Source organism: Oenanthe melanoleuca, chromosome 4 (assembly GCF_029582105.1).
Source record: "Oenanthe melanoleuca isolate GR-GAL-2019-014 chromosome 4, OMel1.0, whole genome shotgun sequence".
Classification (NCBI taxonomy): Eukaryota; Metazoa; Chordata; class Aves; order Passeriformes; family Muscicapidae; genus Oenanthe; species Oenanthe melanoleuca.
In genome coordinates, this window is record NC_079337.1 from 12,699,781 (window position 1) to 12,721,500 (window position 21,720).

At 38.5% G+C, this 21,720-nt stretch overlaps 1 protein-coding gene across 2 annotated transcripts in view; it reads right to left on the reverse strand.

The window, feature by feature from the left end:
* The window catches only part of ARHGAP10 (Rho GTPase activating protein 10), a 135,623-nt gene that overhangs the window by 11,019 nt on the left and 102,884 nt on the right, over positions 1–21,720 (reverse strand). For both annotated transcript variants that reach the window (XM_056490805.1, XM_056490807.1), the window contains one exon: positions 8,611–8,773. In XM_056490805.1, the coding sequence (XP_056346780.1) occupies positions 8,611–8,773 (163 nt within the window). The remainder of the gene's footprint in view (positions 1–8,610; positions 8,774–21,720) is intronic.

The window sequence follows — 21,720 nt, forward strand, 5'->3', positions numbered from 1 at the left end:
CTGCTTTTAAAAATTATCACATTTACCAAATAAGGGAAGGATTCATATGTATTAAGCTGAATGATGAGCTGGATTATGCTGTCTAGAAACATATTTCATGCTTAACTTTGGGAAGAGGATATCCAGTCATCTTTTCTGTCTGGGAATCTTCCACTGCACAATTTTTTACATCTTCCAATAATAACATACATTTAGGAACAGCACCTATATAATTTTAGGATTTTCTTTTACTTGAACTTGTCGTCTTCTTCCCATTTTTAACTAATAATTGAAAAATTTTCCTCAAATAAAAGAAAAACCTTCAGCTAAAAATGACTTCATTCAGAGACAAACCCAAAAAAATGAACACCAGAATTTAGATCATTTTCTCTATGTACTGAGGATAAAACAATTCTCAGTGGTACTGTAAAGTTTATAAAGTTTGCCAGAAAGTAAATGATTTCTTCATCATTCCCCACACATAATGTCTACATGCAGAATTAATTTTAACTCAGCAGGTGAACACAAGTAAAAAGTTTTTCAAAAGTGAATTTTAAAAAGTATCCTACTTGCATAGACTAAACTCTTCTACTTAAAACAATCCTGAGACTTAGAGAAAAAATATTTTCCTTCAAATCAACCTCTTGGCAGGGGGGTTAGAATAATATGATCTTTAAGGTCTCTTCCAACCTAAGCCATTCCATGATTCTGTGATTAGGATTGGTGTTAGGCTCATTTCTGAGAACTGTGAAACTACTGAAAACAGAAAAATAACACTCCAAGTATATTGACAAAGGAGTATTAAAATGTCTCTAATGCATATTATTCATAATTCAAGAATATTCTACCAATGGTCTCTTGTAGTGCACACCTCAGGTGTGTGGTTTGATTTTCAACGACTGAATATTAAAACTTGCTTTTATTAAATATTTCATTGATAGATGCATCATGTTAATCTCTGTAATTTACTCAATCAGCTCTAGAATAACACACACCACCTGCTCCTCACACAGAATTAATGACTTCAAAGCAATGCTCAGAACAGAGAGAACACAAAAGGAACCCTCTGACCCAGGGAAGCATTGGTCATTCATAAGAATACTCAGAATAAATACCAGATGGTTTCTTGCTGAGACTTGGAGAGGAAAGAAAGAAGGGAGAAAAAAAAGGAAAAAGGTGTGCACATAGAGGAAGAGAAGATGAAATAAATTGTTCTGTTCCATGGCATGCTAATTTCTCAAGTTACAGAGACTCAACAAGAAGCATAATCTATCAGCAAGTAAGACTACATTGTCCTTTAGCAGACAGGATTATATAGAAGCATGTTAAAATTGGCAGGCTTTCTACAAATTCTCAGCCACTCCAACAGCTGTAGTGGAAAAACACTCAGAAGTACAGGTATGTGGAGTGCTGGGCTGCTCCCTCCCCCACTTCTTGATGAATTCCCTTAATACTTTTCAGCTGTAGGGAAAACACTGCAGCAGAATTTGCCTGTCACTTTAGGCTCCTGGTTACCCAGCAAGAGATCATGCTCTATGATCCAGCAGGAGACAAAATCCCAACACATTTTTCAATAGCAATAGTTTCACCATGGTAAGAAGAAAGAAACAAAGAAAAAATAAGTTAATAGCTTTAACTATTAAACACATTCTAGAAATTATGGATTTGGTTGTGAGGGTTTTTTCTTATTTACTGTACTTGGTTACCTCAGGAACCACTTAATTCTTGTTACTGAAACAGAAGGTTTCACTCAACAAGAAAAATAATTTCCAATGTTGCCGTGTGTAAGCAACAAAAAGTTAGATTTTATTGTTTTTTCCTTGAAAATGTTCTTGTCATAGCAAGGCTACCTTGCTACAAAGATTTGCACAACTTGTTTATCAGGATGATGATATATTAGAAAGTATTGCACGTTATCACACATAGCATCTCAACTTTAAGAAGGTATGTTGAAGAAATCCTTTCTCCTAAGGCTAAAATGAAGGCAATGGGTAGGAAAAAACCCAAAAGGCTGACATAACCATCTCTCTTTGAGGAAAAAAATGCTTTTGTCTAGCATAGTGAACGATGGGAAAAGGGAGGAGGAGGGAATGGCTTTACTGAAAATAAGCTAGAGATTCTGTACTGATGTTCAGAAAGAAACTTCTGAAAACAAGATTTTATTGGATGTTTATCTGGCTGGTTCCTAAGGTAACACAGCTAAAGAGCAGCCTCTTATCTTGAGAGCAAGGAAGAGAGTCTGTGAAAAGAATCTACACTGCAACTCTTGAGAAAAAAGGGTTTTTTCAGACAAGTTTGGCAGCGCCGTGGCTGCCGGATCACAGTGTCTGGCTGACAAACCCAATGAGAGCGTTCTTGAAAGGTTTCCTTAAAGGATGACAGTGTGGATCACAGGGTGTTGGCTATTTCTGGTTCTATATGCAATCCAATAGTGACCACCACCACGTCTGCCTGTGCCTTGGGGAGTGGGGAGCAGAAAAATATATGGCCAAAATTCTAGAAATTGTCATAGCTGCAGCAAAGCTGGAGACAAACAGAAGGCCAGAACTTCCCCATCTGTGTTCCCCCTGGAAAGAAACTGCATCCTCAAAATTCAAAGTATGTGACATGCACACAGCTTTCCTGAACCCTCATTTGTACAGAGCACATCAGTCAGTACTGAAATAGAGGGTTTTTTAAGTTGGATTGTGAAGTCTCAGTGAAGCAGCTAACACATTAGTGAATTGATCTTTCACGCCAGTCTGGTAAATCCAAAGCTAATATCTACAGCAGCTGTCCCAAGTTAAAGCATTTTTAAATGATAATTCAGACAAAGCAAAAGTGAAATATGTACATCTATAAGCTTATAGCTCACTGCTGCTCCATTCAGGAAAAAAAATAAAATGAGGGGGCTGTGTTCCCCTGGAAGCATGCAAAGAAAATAAATATTTTTAACAAGTAAAAATAATAAAAAAAAATTAAAAGGAAACTTTAGCTCATCCCAGTGGTTGAATCCACACCCCTCCCTGCCCTGAGCACACCCACCATTTACCCTGTGCTCACACAGCAGTGCTGCTGTCAGGCTCCAAGGAGATGGCAAGGTCTGTTTGGTATGAGCCACATGACTTAGTTACATTATGCCTGTCTCAAAGAAGCTGCAAAATGAGGGCTCTTGCTCTGCTTGCATAACTAAAGGGTACAAAAAGAAGTGCCTGCTCTGCTAAACCCACTCTCAAAGTGCTGAGTCACTGGAGAGGTGGCAGCTGAAACAAAAACAAACTGCAGAATAAGCACAATGACCCAATAGCAGCTAGAGCACCTTCTTTCAATAAAATAGGATGATGATGACATTAGATATTATAAAAAAGTTTTCAAGACAGTGAAACCGAAGTCATCATTTATGGAAAACAGCAAATTCACACCACTGCCAGAAAGCACAAAAAAGAAAGTATTACCATTTTAAAGAGACATGCAGTCAACTGATGTAGTTATAAAAAGGCTGATGGGAATTCACTCAGCAGTCAAAACTATCTCCAAGGCTTCTGTTACGAGCAGAACACCACTGTCTCTGCCTGGCCTTGCCATCTGATGGCTCTTTTAACATCAGTTTGCTCACCAGCAATTCAAACAGCTTGAGATTTCATGAAGAATGAGTAGCATCATCTCAGCCTGGTCACAAAGACCCTGGATGCTGCACCAGATGTTGTCACTATTTTGGATATTAAAAACCCCAAAACTAGGCCCACAGTGCAGCACTTACATACCATTGAGCTGGGTAACAGAATATTTTACACTCAGAAGAACCAATTAAGAAAAATTCATAAGAAATTTTAAAAAAGGACTGAATTATTTCATGTTCCATTAGTCCCTTACAAGTTCCTGAACATCCATTTATATTGGTGGTCCCATATCTTCTCAGGGCTTTGAACACCTTTGGTATTTGCACTGTCAGGACTGCACCATGTGTGCTTCTATAGAAGCATCCAAGGTGGGATTCAGTTTGGAAACTATGAATCTTACTGTTCTTAGCCCAGAAATGTAATTGTTTTAACAAGCCGTGCACGCACACTAACGAAAACGTTTGAGGGACAGGAATACTTTCCATCCCCTCCAACTGCAAAATCCCAGGGGCTTAGAGAGGGAAAGAATAGGCATTCAGTATCATCTTGAGGAAGGCTATTCCATATCCTGCATCATAACTCCATCCAGAACAACCGTCAAAAGTAACCATGTCCCAGCCCCTGGGAAATCCAGACACCCTGCAGTCTCAGATCCCAAAAATGAACTCTCCAGCTGAGAAACAAGACATTAGCTTTCACGACTTGAATGAAGAAGGGATCATGCAGTAAGTGTAGTTTACTTCCAACAAAAAAGGGAAGACTGACCCAGTTCTGAAAACCCAGCACTGTGAGGGGTAAGTCTGTAGATAAGCCCTGGCACAGGGCATTGTACTGTAAGCACAAAGAAATCTCGTGACAACGAGAGGCCAGTTACAGCAACAAATCTTTCCTTATCAGAAAGAGGTCCTCAGAAAGATTAATTACAACACATAGTGAGTCCAGAGAATACCAAGTGTTTAGCTTTTTTGGTTCATTCTGAGGTCAAGTGAAAACAGACATAAGGCAGCCCACAGTATTTCAGGACATGACTTGTAATCCACCTTTTGACAAATCAGTCATTGCAATAAGGGAAACCTGTACTAATCCATCAGATGTGAGCTGCCATTACAGCCAGAACTCTGGAAAGGCTGAATAGGACAGGCCTCACATCAATAAATGATTCTGTAAGTAAATTGTATAATCAGACTACACAACTGCAAAAATACTTTCCCTCACCTTTTTTAAATTTAATTACATGACTCCACATCTGATACTGAAACTTTAGCAATACCTCCTCCTTCACTATAAGAGGTTTAGATTACATTTCATCTTTACTTGATTAGGTATATTTATTAGATACTAAAGTATATACCCAGTTTAGCTATCACTGTTCTCTTCTGCATGTGCAAAGTCATAGTGCAGTAGGGTGAAACTCAAACTTTGTATCACTAACTTTCAAGTGAAGGTAAAAAGGGAAGATTGACTATAGCTCCACAGTTCAAATGCAGTTTAAGAGCTACCCATAACCCCTTCTAATCCATATCTCCAAACCCAAGACCATCACTATTATCAAAACAGTTTTGGGACTAGCTTAGAAAGGCTAACCAGCCTCTTATTATCTGAAATCCTCTTAGGAAGCTACACATGTTCAAATACTAAAAATTTGAGTTTCATATACCACAGGAATAAAAATCTGAGTGATTAGGGTGCAAATTTTTCAATGCCAATTAGGAAAGCACTGAAAGTAGTGTCAGGCCACATCCTCCAGCAAAAAGCTATCAAGCCACTTGAAGAAAAGATGTGGCAGATTAACTTGCCTTTTAGGTAAATGCAATAGAAAAAAACAGAAACTGTGTAGGAGAGAGTCTGTATGGACACTTAAATCCGAGAGGAAAAAAGGAAAAATTCAAATGCTGTGGTTAACATTAAACTGAGATTGCAGTTTCTGCTGTACCTTAAAGGGAAAAATATCCATAGTAGTGAAGAACAATCCTTTACTCAGCTCACAACTAAAATTATGAGTTCAAGTTTGAGACCACCTTGTGAAAAGCATAATTGGATAGAAGGTATTTTCAAACAGCACATGTTTATGACACAGTGCTCCATTGAGAAATGGTAATTTGCCTATCCTAGGCTTTTTGGAGTTTGAATCCTGTGTCTGCAACCTGGTGATTGACAGGGGGAAAAAAAAAATAGCTATATTCTACCATAGAGTGTATGTAAAAATAAAACATATTTATTTTTAGTATTTGGCTCTAGATGGAAGTGTGAAGTTAAAAATAACTTCAGGAAAAAGGTTAAAAAAAGTTTATGGTGCATGACAGCCTTAAAGCAGCAAACTCAGGTCTCCACTGAGAACCACCCCTGCCAAGCATCACCCAAGTCTCTACTCACCCCTACAGCAGCACGTGACAACACAGGACATATGTCTGATCCACACAGATCTTTCAGAGAAAATCTAGCATCAGGCAGACACACACTTACAGACATGAAAACCAACAGCTTAACGGGGCTTCAGAATGGCACATATGTGAAACATCACCTTCGAGTTACACCGTATGCACAGCACATCTTTAAATGCTGACATGGCAATTGAGCAGTCAGGGCTTTGTGAGATATTTCAGATTGGTGGCACAGCCCTTGCTCTCTTAGCTTGTCCCACACTCAGGCCATGAAGCCCCTCCTACAGTCCATCAGGAGGTGAGGGTGTATTTGCTTCCATTTGGTGCTCACCTCACCATGCTGGAAGCTGCAGCTTCTTTGGCTTTGGAAGGTGGGACATGGAAAGGGTATACATCATAAAAATCCCTGCCAGGAAACATCATGGTGACAACAGCTATCACTCTGGAAAAAAAACCCCAAGCTTCTTTCTTGAAAACAAATACCACAAAAAGTATTTTTGCTACCCATCACGTACTCTTGCTTAAAGCAAACTACTGGTACAAACCAGCTCTTGGAATATCTGACATATCTTGACCTACAATGCAACATCCCTCCCCTGGGAAACACTGCTAGCAACTCTTCTGCCACAAAGAAGTCACCATCACCTTGTTGACTGCATAACTCTGAGTGATCGATCTCCGACAAGTAACACCCATGTGTTATAAACATCAGCAGAAACTTGAGAAACCGGATCCTCTGGAATTATCCCCTCTCCCCTAGACTCAGAATGGCATTTGCTGTAGCTCTGTGAACACCTGCAATACCATTTGAGAAATGACACTGTGGCTTTAAGAATTGATTTTGTCCCAGTTTGGCCCAAAATACAAACCATTTTGAAATCCTGCACAAACAGAAAGGATTGTTTGTTCTTCACCTAACTCTACAGAATGGTCCATCTTATGAGAACAGTCTACAACCATCAGCCAGTGCCACATTTTCTGGAGCTGTGAGAGTTACCGGTGTGTCATTCTGCCATTACTACGCTGGAGCTGCTCTGTGTTTTGGTTTGGGTTTTATTTGTTAAGGCAGGGCTCTCTGAGTCATCTGAACTAGTAGGGGAAGAGAAGCCAATTTGAGGTGAGAAAGCACAGGAAAGAAAGAATGTAATATTCACAGACTACTATCTGTCACTGCCCAGGCTTGCTCTTAAGCAGACTTCACAGACAGGCGAGAAACTACTTTTGACAAATAATCTAAATGCACATACCATGCACCTTTATTTTTTTCCCTTCTGAAGAGAACTCTAAGTACTGTTTCCAACCGAGCAGAAAACCTCAAGCCATCAAGTCAGGCTTCCAAAACACCAGTGCAGTATAATTTTTGATGAAAATCAACAAATACAAAAAAAATTGTGATAGTCCTTCAAACACCTAAAGTTCCCAAACTCTATGGATAAAACAAACACTCCTCCTTTTATTCTCTGAAATGACATTATCACTGTCCTGCTAACCCTGTGCTCCTTAATCAGCTTTCACTGACAGTCCAGTTTTATACCAACCACAGCATCTTTTCCACACATGCACCTCTCTTTGATAAGTGAAATGTATTGCTAATTCTACTCACTTCTAGAGGATAGTACAAGAGGATAAGGGAAGAGTAATTTCAGACCTTTACTGAAGAAACAACATTTATGGAAAATACCAATAAATCTGGATTTTTTTCAATACATATGAGAGAAAAAATTGTTCTAGTTAATAAACACTCAAGTCAGCAGTTAATTATTATTAATTATTCTATGGCTATCTATATATTCTCATGTGTTACATACATCTACATATATATCTCATACTTGTTTCATCACCAGAGCTGACTACTCAGAATGCCATTATGGAAACTATTTGTAACAGATCTTTTCTCCAGACATGCTCCTTCCACTCTTCTTGGCACTAAAGGCTGGAAAAGTTTGTCTTGACAGTGGTTAAAGTCTGAATGAACAGCAAACTAGAGAATTCAATTCAAGTTCAACTCTGATTTAAAAACAAGACTCAGCTTTTAAAAGTCAGCTTTTTGTGTATCAAAACTGAATACATATTAGAGAGATAGGACTAACAATTCTATGTCAATTTTGCTAAATTTAAGTCCTGCTCAAAAACTGAACACTTACAGCATCTACTGAAAGTGAGAGACTGCACTTCCCTTGAAAACCAAGCATTTAATTTATTAAGAGATTAAAAATTATAATGTTCTTAGGCAATAGCATGTGAACACACACCCACTGCAGTGTGTTTATCCAAAACCAAAGTGAGGACCAAAATCTTAACAGTATGGCATCTAAGTGAACTTTAACGTTTTCTTGAAATAAAACTAGGTTAATACACCTGGAGACAAACTTATATATTCCCTGCTTAAATAAAAAAAATTAAAACCATTTAAAATGTTATAACAGTTCACAGGAAAATGAAGTAGATTTCAATAGAACATGAAGATTTTTTCTACAAGTATTCAAGTAGGCTTTAAGCTCCACCACAACATACAAACACATCTTTTTGTAGCAGAAGAAAAACACAATTATATGCAATTTCTAAAAATCACTCCTCACCAAACTGAAAAGGGAAATGTGTTTCACAATGGTACCAGTGGAAACATCCTTACTTAATATTCAGTTACTTACAGATTTGTTGTCCAGCCTGCAAGATCTCCACTGCTCATGATAAGGTCATTTCCATCCAAGAGCCCAGGGGGGCTGCTGGAGAAGGCAGGTGTTGGAGACTGGGAAGAAAGAGAATCCATGCTCCCAGTTGGGGTATCTTCTCTGGGAGAGCTGTGACTGTCAGCTAGAAAAGAGAGCACAAGTCAGGATACTCAAGGAATTCTCTTATAAAGCCAGATAATCTGCATTGGATATAATGTCCTGAAATATGCAAGAGAAGAAACCTTACTATCCCATCTCCACCAGGTATTTTGGAGGACAAGCAATCTCCCAGTATTTTCCCAAAAGGTATCATTGCACAATTTCCCCCACTGTTCTCACCAGGCTTTCTTCACATACAAGATTTCCCCAGTCCCTTTTCAGTTGTGTTTTATGTGTTTTGTGTAAATTTTGGGGAGGTATTTTTAGACAGAAGCATCACTTCTGAGAAAAAAATAGTTTAGGCTATGCACATTTGCACATCTCCCTAAAAACACAGTCTGTAAAGACAATTTAACACATATTGAAGAAATGAGTGCTCCCAAATACAATAAGCACAGTCTTCTCAAACATGAAACAATGACATTTAGAAAGGTCAGAATAAGCAAGAGATCTCTAACAAACACACAATACCCAAGAATGTTACTTTTATTACCCCTTTTTAATGGTGTTACTTTTAAGAGAGCTCATTGTATTCTGATCTACTATTTGCTTTCCTAGGCTACTATTAGGCTATCACTCAAGAGACAACATATTCAGATATGACTGATTAGGAAAACATAAAAGGAATAGCATTCCTATCCCAAAGACCAAAAGATAGTTACCATTGTGTCAGAGCAGTCACTGCAAACCATGCTGATACATCAAGCCAAACAGCATGTTCCTCACTGAAAAACTAACCTTCACCCACATGGCTTTTTCCTTTCAATCTTTATTTTTTAAACATCAGCTGTACATTTCATAAATTCTAAAGAAGGTGCATGAGGATGTTTGCAAGCATTAAAGTATCCAGCACAGCTAAGCCAGCAGTCTCAAATGGGGTCTGTAGCTGTTTTCAATACATTAATATTTAACAGTAATAAGGATCAATTCCAGCCACCCTTTACAAGGCTCCCTGTGTCCTTTCCTCCATCCCAGTAGCACTCATGAACACAACCCACAAGCCTGCCAAAAGTCTAGAGTGGATTAGATACCAGTGCCCCCACTCTCTTTGTAAAAGTGTTTTGCTCTTTTGGGGTGAAAAGTTTTTGGGGAAAAAAAATTTACAACTAAGTCCTAACACAGCATCATAATAACACAATCAAAAGCTGTTCAAATATTGTGCTGGCTTGACAATTTATGTCTATATATACAGTAATATACAAGATGAAGTCCTGTACAACATTACTTTCTAAATTAATTAGCATCTACTCTGGGAACAACTGAACTTAATTCTACTCCATCAAGCTAAGCACTACTGTTTCAATGATTGCTTTCATTTATGATTTTTTTCTTAATTAACAAAAAGTGCAACACTACAACAAAAAAATGTGGACAATGCAAAGCCACCCTTGCTGGATAAAATCCTTCTCATAACTCTATCACAGCCTCAATTCCTTCTGCTACAATAGCTTTGAGTTAGCAAAGCCCTCAGCTGCTTCCCCAGCCATCTCATCCTCACCCTCTCTCAGCAGCTCTGAGAGAACAGCTTCCCTAGAGAGTAAAATGACATACAACTAAAAACAGTGAAATGATAAAAGTGATCATCTGGAAATTTCTCCCCAAGCAGCTGCTAATTTAAGGATCTAAATTAGCCCATAGTACCAAGTGTGATACACTCTGAGGAGGAGAACATTAACCTGGAAAAATGAGTCACTTGCACTGTGGCCCAATCCTGCTCACCTGGCACTTCCTCACTGAATCAAGGCCATGGTGCTGCTGCTTCAAATTTACATAACATGAGATTCACAGGAGTGTCAGGTAAAAACTAATTAATTACATCTCATTTGAAGATGTATGTGTCACAGTGATAAACATCTGAGAGATTAGACAGTCGTACTGCACCCTTACTTCATCAATTCCTTAGAACAGATTTAAGTTCTCTTAATCCATCACAATTTCTTTTCAAAGCAGTAGTAGTAGCACAGTCTAGATTATCAAAATATATATACACCATATTAGAAGGTCACATTTACCTCAACCATTCACTTAGCACTACTAAAATAAAATACATTTGGAAGGAATATTAATCTGGTTTTAATATTACAAATATGACCAACTCACAGCACCTCCCTACAGAAAGCAGAGGATATTCTATTGAATTGTTTCTCAGAACACACAGAAAAAGTTAAAAGAAACAAAACATTGAACACTTCAGTCACGCAAAGCAGAGTCAATACTGGAGGCTGTAGTATACAGGCAATTATGTTTGACATTATCTTAAATTCAACTGTGTGTTAAATCTTTCCTCAAATTTTACTTCTTCCTTCCTGAGCCAGTGTTTTCTCACAGTCTCTACCACATGGAACTCCCAAACTAAGATTGAGTTTTGAACACTAAAACAAATCAGACAGAAAAATGCCTCCTAAATTCTATGGGATTAACTAAAAACCCTCTAAAAACATGTTCAAAGACACTTTACATTCTTGATGTCTTCAATTACCTTCTTCTGTAAAGTAAAATATTTTTATTCGGGAAGAGGCAATTCTGTTTAACTGCAAATACTGACTAATGACCACCTAGCCCATTGTCATGATTTAAAACAATATATGCTCCAAACCTAAATCTTCAAAATACAGGGTCATTCCTATGATTCCAACAGCACAAAGATCTCACCCTGTATGTCAGTGCCAAAAGTTCTGCTAACTTCAAAAATTACAGTAACTCCTGTACATGGCAGAGGCCACAGAACTGTGCCTCATTATCTCTTCATTCAGTTTAATAACCTGCTTTCGATTAATGCCCATCTCACATTGGGGTCAAACTACATCTTCCAAATAGTCATTGTCTGAAAACATCAGTAGATGATAAAGGGAATGGAGAATCAATTGGTTACTAATTAACAGACTTGCCAATCAATGCATGTACCTTCACTTTGTTAGGCTTTATTTTCAGGCATGACCCATGTAATATGCACTACTAATTATTATATTGCCTCTCATATCAGGTTTTGTGCTGTATGACAGTATTTCAATACCAAATCTCTTACTGGGAGGGATTTTGCAGCTTTGGAATCACATACCTGTTTTATAAAGCTGGTACAATTTCCCAGTGTTCTCTCTGAAGAGGCTACATCAGATGTGATTCTATGGAGTTTGTTGTGGTTCCATCAGAACAACATTAAGCATTAATTCCACCACTTACTCCTATTTATCAGTCCATTTGTACATCCAGGGCTGGCACTTGTTTTTGCCATTAATTTAAATTAATAATATGATGAGCTGATTAGCCTCTGTGACCAACAGACTTAGCAGAGTCATTGTTTCTAAGGATGTGCTCACTTCTGTAATTCTGGGCTACATTTTCCCTCTAAAATATGTACATTTGTTTCTCAATACAACCATGTTTATTTTGTCTGAATGGGTGCAGCTTAGCACACAACCACAACTCCTACAGCCTATCATTATTTGCAATTCCCCTAACTTTGTTCCATGTGCAAATATATTTGTATTTACCTTTCTAAATACTGCTACTCCATCAGCATTCCTCCAGCTGCTTCAAACTTCTTCAGCAAGCTACAAGATGGTTTAAAAATTAACATTGCCAAGCTATAAAATCCCATGAGCAGAGACCTTTTTTCAGACAAGTTAGGTGACTTTCCATCATTCAAAATATTCACCTAGCAACAGACCTACCTGTGAACATCTCTGCTTGATTACACTTTGATTATCATAACTCAGTTCTTTTTGACAATGCTTCAAAACTTGTCACATACATTGACTTCTAGCTATTTCCTCTTTTCCCACCCCCTGCCCTTTTCCTGTAGTTTGCTTTGTAGAACCAGTAAAGACCCTAAGCTGCTGGAGACCTGCCTTTTAAGTTTTGACATGATTTGTTTCTTCAAGTGCGTGTTAAGGACATTGCTGGAACTGAATCAGCTTTATGAGTTTCCTTTTACCTCAGAAGTCAGGGGCCCCTAATATTGATAGTCTAGTATTTGTTTCTCTCCTCTCACTCCTCTTGATCTCCAGTGAGTAGCATTGTCATATCTCCCACTCCTATGAAAAAGCTGACTGCCACATTGGACTGACAGGTCCTTTCGAAGAGGAGCTCCAGAAACTTCCTAGTCTTCTTTCCCACCACCTGAATTCTAATAACCTCTTACCTAATAAAACATGCAAGAAGTGATTGCCTTTAAAGCTCATTTATAATATTCTTTGAGCATACAGTCTGGTGTTTTTGGTGCCTTCACCTTCTCCTTCTAAAAATGTCAACTCCCCTCTTTTTTCTCTCCTATTGCACTCATTTTTTGGGTGCCAAAGAGTGCCTGAATAGATGAAGGACATGAGGGTTCTCAGTACAAAAGCAGTAAGTCTGTATGACATCTCACAAATTTCTGTCAACATTCCAACTACCAACTCTTCACCTTTCCTCCATATTTGAGTGCCTTCAGCTTGGCCATCTTTCTAGAGCTGCCATCAAGCTGCTTCTACAATTTGTGGCCCCATCCTACGCAAATAGGTGTAAGATCCAATTTTACTCTCAAGATAGTTAAAAACTTGTTTCAAATTCACATCACCTTTTGCATACTATTTAAATTTTTTGACTGCTTGAATCCTTTTAAACTGTCATGTAAATTATCTTCTTGTTTCACTGATCTAATCACAACAGTCATCCAAGCCTTTGAGCTTTCACTGTGCCTCTGCAACAGACACCCTCTGCTCTGCCTTTATGGCTGTTCATAATTCACACCAGCCCATCTAGAAAATAATAAAATATCTTAGGCTGATCCTAACAATTTACTGGTGTGTCTAGCTGGCACTACTAACCCCCAGTTCCTAACCCAAATATCCTTCCTCCTTTCCCCACTCCCTGCCTCATGTCACCCTTTCTCATAATGACAGAGACCCCCAAAGTACCAGCACAGACTAAGACCTGCCTCATATCCAGCATTTCTCTGGCAAATACATAAACCCTCAATTCCTTCTCCTTTTTATCTGCAGGAGTTTCAGATAGAAAAGGCTCTCAGACCCTCCTTACCAGAAATCTGAACTATGCTTCTACCTAACTGAGCATGACATGTCTCCCCACTGCCTTTTTTTTCTTCTTTTTCCATCTGGCTAGTCTAAGAATATTTTTTGTTGGCATCCAAAGTTGAAAAAAAACCCCTGAAATACTTTGGCAATGTCAATAATCAGATCCTTACTTTACTCTGAGAATTCTAAATAAGAAAAAAGCATTTGTATTAAGAACCATGAAAAGCAGAGTTAACACTATCAGTTACTTGCTTAAGTAAGTTTTATTGCAACTTCAGTTTAAGTAAACTGATGAACTACGTGCTTTAATGTTAAAAGCAAGACTAATCTTTAATGCCAACAGTAGAACCAATGCCTGTAGTTTAAGGGTAACCAGAGAATGAAAACAGTTCATGAAAGAGATTTTTTCTGGAGTAAATGAGGAATATGTAATAATATAAATGACTGTTTCTGTTGAAATACACAGATTATGCAAAACAGAACTGTCATTTGTATTTTAAATGGTCATTGCAAAGTCAAATCATGGTAAAATAAGAGGATAAAAATCCATCTGAACTTTGACACAGTTAGAGTCATAGACAAGGGATGATAGGGACAATTACTGAGGAGAGTAGGTTAAAGATGCTGCAAAATCCCTGTTGTCACCTTCAAGTCTGCCATTTTCTGCATCACAAGGTGGGGAAGCAGCAGCTGCACTGCTGTGCACCACCCATCCTCCCCCATCAGCATCACAGCTGCATCCCACTCTGAGACAACAACCATTTGTTCCCCACAAATAGTTAACTTCCCACAATAATGCAGAAGTTCAACCAAGTAGAAAGTAGCTTTGCTCTTAAGTTCATTTGTGGATATGTACTGTATTTTCATTTTAACAGGCATCTCATAGATCAGGGATAGAGGAAAAAAAATTGGTCTCATGAATATCCTTGATCAAGCAAGTACTTAGTTCTAAGTGTTAGATCTTCAGTATCTGCAGAAAACAGACTGAAAAAAGTGACCAGAATTTCCTCACACAGCTAATAAAACTTTAAATGATCCCATGAAACAATGTACCAACTACTCTGGAAAGGACTCAGCCATTCTTGGAAAGCTAGTAACTCCATTGGAGAAAGTTTTGTGTGATAGTTATCAGAGGACTCTGCAGTAAAGAACAGCCTTTTCTAGACACAGGGTTGCCCCCTTTATTCACAGTACCACTCATCCTGTGGTAAATCACATCAAACACCAGGTGAATTCAGATATTCTACTCCTTCAAACTTTTTAAAAGTTATCTGAATTAATGGAGCCAAGTTATCTGCTTCTCAGTAAATTAAAACCTGTGTACTTTCATTTGGCCTGCCACTAAAACTGGTCAAATGTTTATTACCTCCAGACCACAGAAATTTAAACACATTTCCAAATCAAGGTGAAAGCTTGATTGAAAGCTAATAGTGACCTATTATTTGGTTAAAAAGGTAACCATATGCTAAAAGTAACCATGAATCCTAAAACAAAACAAGGGAGTTATTTCACTCCTCCTGAACAATGGGTATTTTTGAGTTCAGATTCTTGTAAATACTCAGAAAAATAGATTTGTTTAACCACATTCCATTATCCAAAAGTACCCATTAATAACCCCAACATGTAGCAAACCCTATACACTGCAGCCCTGCCCTGGTATGCAGTTAGTTCTTACATAAATCTAGACATCATAGACTCATCCAGCCTCAAGCCAGCAGAGCAAATGGACAGCAGACAACCCACATTCCCATCAGTTTCATGCTGTCACACAGAGCACATGCAGCAAGAATCAGATCCCTGTGCCAGCTACTTTTTTCTCTCAGACAAAATAATTAACACAAGCTGACTAGAGTTTTTCCTAGATAAAGACCAACTTTGATATGTTTTTCAAATGTGTGCATGTAGCAGCATGTGTATATTAGCACAAAGCAGCTTTCCTGTAGAAAGGTTGTTTTTCCCAGCTCCATAATGGTTCAGATATGTCAGGAAAAGGAGGAAGCTGTTCTAGACAGAATTTGCCTCAAGACTGAATGATGCAACTCAAGAATTGTAGCCAAAAGGGCCACAAGGTGTTCGAACTGGGGTTAGGAAAAGGGAAAGAAATATGCTCATCTGAAAGTTACTTAGGGGCAAGTGAGTTTGGGGATCACCATCCTGTCCTTCATGGCCTCGTCCTTTTTGATTTTTTTGTCCATTTTTAAAATGCAAAGTTCAAATTTAGACAAGCATCTTCCTATAGATACCCTTATTCGGTGTCATTAAACAATCAACCTGTAAAAATTAAGCAATTATTACAATATCCCCTTTACTGCAGGTCATCTTTCAAAATTCAGAAGAAATATTGCTTGGATTATTTTACATCAAAATTCAAAAGACACATAGCCTTTTGCTGAGCAAGCTAAAACTAAAATGGGCAAAGAATCCAAATTTATTCCTCAAGCTGTAGAAAAAAAGTTCAAGACAAAGTCCCAGATAAAATGTTGGGATGATAATTGTATCACATAATTATATTGTGAAACAACAGAAATCAGATACAAGCATGCAGTGGGGTTCCTCTTTTGATTTGTGCACACCATGATAACAAGAGCAGTAGCTGAACTCACAGATTACTCATTTTTACCAGAGCTGGCTTGGCAGGAAACCACACATGATCCCCAGCCTTACCAGGCTGGCCAGATGCCAAGCAATTTCATGGCTGAAAAATGCAACGATGAACTGAAGCTACTTCCCAAAAATCCTGACAAATAGTAAGATAAACAGACTGTCACACTGCTTTTATAGTTTTTATGGTAGCATTGACTTTGGGTTTCCACCAGTCCAAGCACCATTAACCTATGTTCCAGAAACAACTCTAGTCTAATGAATGAGAACTCTGAAAAATCACCAGGCTAAAAGTTCTCTAAGGCAGAAACACTTCTTAAACACTATCAAAAACTCCAAGTCCATGAAAATATTATTCCACATTTCCTTTTTTGTTTTTCTGGCAATTCTGGCACCAATATGCTGGAAGATATGTCTGTAAGGGTGCTTCTACCCCTTCTCAAAAGGTAAGGTGTTCAAAAGCTCTTGCCCTGAGCTGTCAAATAGCCATTGTCTCCTTTTCCTTTGCTATTAAGCTTGCTTCACTTGCAGTCACTTTCTATGACCTCTTAAGTTTCTCACCAATAATTCCACCACCTGGCCAATGGCAAGGACTAACTGCTACCATATTGTGCATGTGATGGGTCTCTCACAAGAAAGCCACTCTGAAATATTTTCACTATGCTGCTGACACTTGGCTGTGCCTCCTTCCTCATTTTGTTCACCTCTCTCCTTTTGCCATAACAGTGACTTCAGCAGAGAAATGGATCAAGTTGGATACCTATGGCTTGTTAAAAAAAATAATGAAAACAAGATAAGAAGCCCTTAGGGGAAGTTTTGTCAGTTGTTTCAACTGAAGATCTAGGTGACAGGTTTGTTGATCTCCCCTAAGAACACCTTCAATCTCCCTGTTGGTTCAGCAAGTTGCAAGAACAGCTGGGAAAGAAAGAAGTGACAGTAATGTAATTCACCTTGCACTAAGTGCAACTTTCAAAAGAAGAAAACAGAAAATTAGAGGGGGAAAGAAGAGCAAACAGGACAAAGACTTCCAGAAGCTAACGGATGAAAAATAATCCTTTTTTTTCTGATCGGATGAAAAACACTGATGGAGTGGGAGCAAAACAAGAAGAGGAATATTTTCTAACTTGCATATCGGCCATATAAAAAGTTCACCAGCTCTCCCCTGCAAGATCTCTGTTATCCTTGTCACCAGTGACGAGAAGCAAGAGCATGTGAGGAAACCCCTAATTCAGTGCGATGCATGTTCTCATCCATAGGAAGGTGGCTGAAGAGCTGAACAGCTACAAGTTTTGTTCTACTTACACTCTTGTGTGCCAGGTGAGAGAATTTACTTTTACCAATAGAGGATGGCCAAGGCACAGCTGGCATGTAGCAGAGATATGTCAGTGACTTCCATGACTGGGATTAATGGCTTTTAGCACGCCAAATTGGCCTTCTTACAGCATTATCTGCCCTTGCATGTCTGTGTGCAGAAGGTAGAGAATTAAAGAGATGAAGGATTATTACAGGAGATCAGAGATTTTTAATGATGTCTGGCCTCAAGGAAAGACTGACCCACTCTCCTGAACTTGTCATTCCTCCCTTCAATTCGAATTCTGATTTTAAGTCTATTCAAGTTCCCTTCCTCTGGCGCCTGACTCCTGTTGCATGCATGTGTGTGAACACGTGGATGTGTTTACTTTGAACATTTCTACAGCCTCTAGATTTCATACACTGAAATCAGACAAGCACTGGCAATGAAACTAAGGCAATTCTCACACCAGCCATGAAGATCTGATACACCTCATTCAGCAAGATGTAAAAGTTAGGAGATGTTTACTACATCATGACACAAATGTGATTTTTGGTAACAGCATAGCAAGTAGACTGTAGCAAAAAGATTACTCAAAAGATAAAATGGCCAGACAATGTATACTGTGCATGCAAAGTATGGACCAAAATGATCTTGTATCTGAAAAAAAAAAAAAAAAGAAAAAAAACAAAACAAAACAAAACAAAAAAAAGAAAAAAAAAAAAAAAAAAAAAAAAAAACCAAACAAACAGAAAAAAAAACACCAAAAAAAAAAGTACCTGCTTTGGATCCAAAGTTCTCCAAGCAGAAGTCAACTCTCTGACAGGAAAACAGGACCCACAACTACCTAAGAAAAAGCTTTACCTTCACTGGCAGTAGCTCAAAAAGACTTCTAACTTTGTATAGCACACATCTTACTTGGAGCCATCAGGTGGGAAAAGCTGTGATGAATCACATAGAATTGCAGGAACTACTCTTGCAGCAAGATGAAATACAAACTGTGAAATTCCACATGGCAAACAGCAGTCATCCTGATCTTCCCCTCATCACTAACATTGGTGCACTTATTTTGTGACAGCATAGCTGTGTTCTGCTCAGCTGTTAACAATAGCTTTGTAAGCAAGTGTTGCAGGGCCTTATGGCTTTTTGATATGCCTATGTAGCTGCTTTTCTTTCCATTTCCCCTACTATGTGCCAGGTTACAGAAACACTTCCAAGCAGCAGACTCAGAAATAGAAAGAGTTCAAGGCCAGGTTTCACACCTGCAACCTTGTAGTTCTGGGCTGTTTCAGCCTGAAGACCAGTCTCATTATAATAAGTCCAAGGCTTCCTCTAACATCCAGGTTTTCTGTTCGGTAATTCCAAGTGAAGTTTATGATTTTTTTACTCGTGTTTGGGGCAGGAAGGGATAGGGTGGGAGGAGGGAGAAGGAATATTTACACGTATCACATTCTACTCTGATAAAGAAATTTAATTGAATGCCACAGCAATTCAAGCAAAGTAATTTATCACCCAAATTAAGACACTGTCTCATGCCAATCCCTACAAACAAAAAAATCAAGACCAGCTACTCCTATTCAACACTAAGATACCATTCACAACTATGCTTCCCTAAATACTTCAAAGGGCAATATAAGTTAGCACAAAGTTTTGAAGGGTTAAGTAGCAATTCTAATTTTTATTTCTTTTTGAATTCTGCAGAAGAATCTATTTTCTAAATCACTATAAATATGGTATTTAACTTACAGCAGCAAGCAATCATAAACAGCCCACATAATTCCAGAGTGGAGGGATAGGACACAAATGCCCTAAAAAAAAACTGCAGCCCCTTCAACACTAATGTGTTATGTCCATGTATGTGCCAAGGAGAAATTTTGGTCCCTAGAGGGTATTCAGATAGAATAAGGCATCAGCTGGCTCTGTGGTATAAGATTTATATTCTGGTTTGTTTAGAAAACAAGTTGTTCTGTAGTTGGACAAAGTGCTACACATGACCCATTTCTTGACTCCAGGTGTGACTTATGCAACTTGTGCTGATTCTCTGCTCATCCTGGATGGACTGCATTCACTGCCTACCTTACACAGGACTTTTCTTCCCATATTGCTCTAACAGCCCTGCAAAATTGTTTCATAATCTCTAAGTCTCTGGCACTGAAAAAAAATATAAAAAATGAAACAAACAAGTGAAATCCCAAACCTGTTGCATTTGCTACAAGACAAGAAAGGTATATAAAAATCTAAATAAAATTGTAAGGGAACAAAATTTTAGACCTTCATTGCACTCTAGGAGAAACGTAAATAGAGATCTCCTCTGATATATACTGACTACCCAAATGGAAAATAAAGACCCAATGGCATGTTTAGAGGAGGATAAACAACTCCCAGTTCTAGTCTTTCTCTCTCTGCATAGAGAGACACTGAAAAATCATTTGTACATAGCTGAGAGTGTAAGTCACAGGAGTGCTGTGCTATTCACTCTAAAATTCATTCAGATAGTCAGGGGAAAAGAAGAAAGCAATTTCCATAGATAAAAAAACAAACAAAAAAACCCAAACCCACCGAAATAAAAAATCCCAAATCCTCATTTACAAGGCTAGAAACTCTGGAAATGGTCCTAACGTAAATCTGACAAATCTGCATTTTACTAAAATAAGAACTTTGTGTCTAGGCCACATATGAAAGTAGCTCAGAGTTCCTCCATTAGGTCCGTTCTACTTGAGACACTAGGAAGCCAAAAAACCTCAGAGTGAATATTTAGTAACTTGCTTACCACAAAGCAAAGAAGAAAGAAGTTAAAAGAAAAACAGACAGTATCATCTGCGACTTAAGTTGGTCTTTAAAGAAACAAAGATCCTCATGGTAGTAAATATAATCCTTGAATTGTTTTCAAATAGGTTTAATCATCTAATTGCCATGTACAAGGAAGGAAAATCTATGCACTATCAGAATTCAGTACAGCTAATTACTAGAAGGCAAAATAAAGATTTTTATCAAACGCAGTGTGTGTTCTTCAGCTATTATATCTATCAATATTTATGTATCTTACAGCCCTTTCTGGGTGGCTGCTGCATTCATTTTGTGTGCAGGCAAGAAGCTTCTCGACAGCAAACGTGCTTTTAAAAAGAAACCTGGCCTGAACCCTGCATTTCCAATTCAAGCAGTGGATTCTGAAGCCTGTTAACTCCCTGGAGCAGCTGATAGCTAAAGACTTGTTTCCGCTTTTCTAACAATTTCCTGGTTTGCATAACAATCCTAAAAGAAACACACTCAAGAAGTTTTCCAGCACAGAGAGATTTTGTCTCCAACATAGTTCTAGTTTCAAGGCATAGAGAATATTTATATACAATTACAATAACTTTAGAGATATATTTGTCTACAAATATATTTACATATAAATATGTATCAGCTGCTTGTTTAAAACAAGATTATGATAATTTTGCCATATCCAGGAAATACAAAACACTGGCTTGTGCCTGGTGCTTAACTCATGCCATTGTGAATAAGGGGGGACGGGGGGGAGGGAAGGGGTTTAATGTTTAATTTCCTGTTAAAAACACACACAGGATAAAATCTTCCAAAGAGCAGTTATAAAACATGCATCTGTTAGCCAAGAAACTAGGTAAATATGGAATGAAGCCCAGGCTCACTTCTATTCCTTCACCCCCTCCAAAGAAGAAAGCAACTGGAGGCCATGGAGTGAATTTGGAGGCACTGAGCTCTACTCAGGGACTAGATAATTCATGAGCCTGGCTGATCCACACAGCTGATCCACAGTGGGGCAGTGGCTCAGAGTGTGCAGTGGTGTAGCTGGGCTCGAGGCACTGCAGCGCTGCATGTGCATGGCACACGTGCCCAGGAGCCATTGTCACAGCTGCTGACCACTGTCCTGACACAGCTGGAAAAGAGCATGTGGCCAGCAGCTACCAACAGCCTGAGGATCCTGCTACCTTTGGTAGCTTTACAGACCACACAGTTACAAGGAGAAATGTTATTCCCAGATCCCACCGAAATTTCACCTGCAGCAGT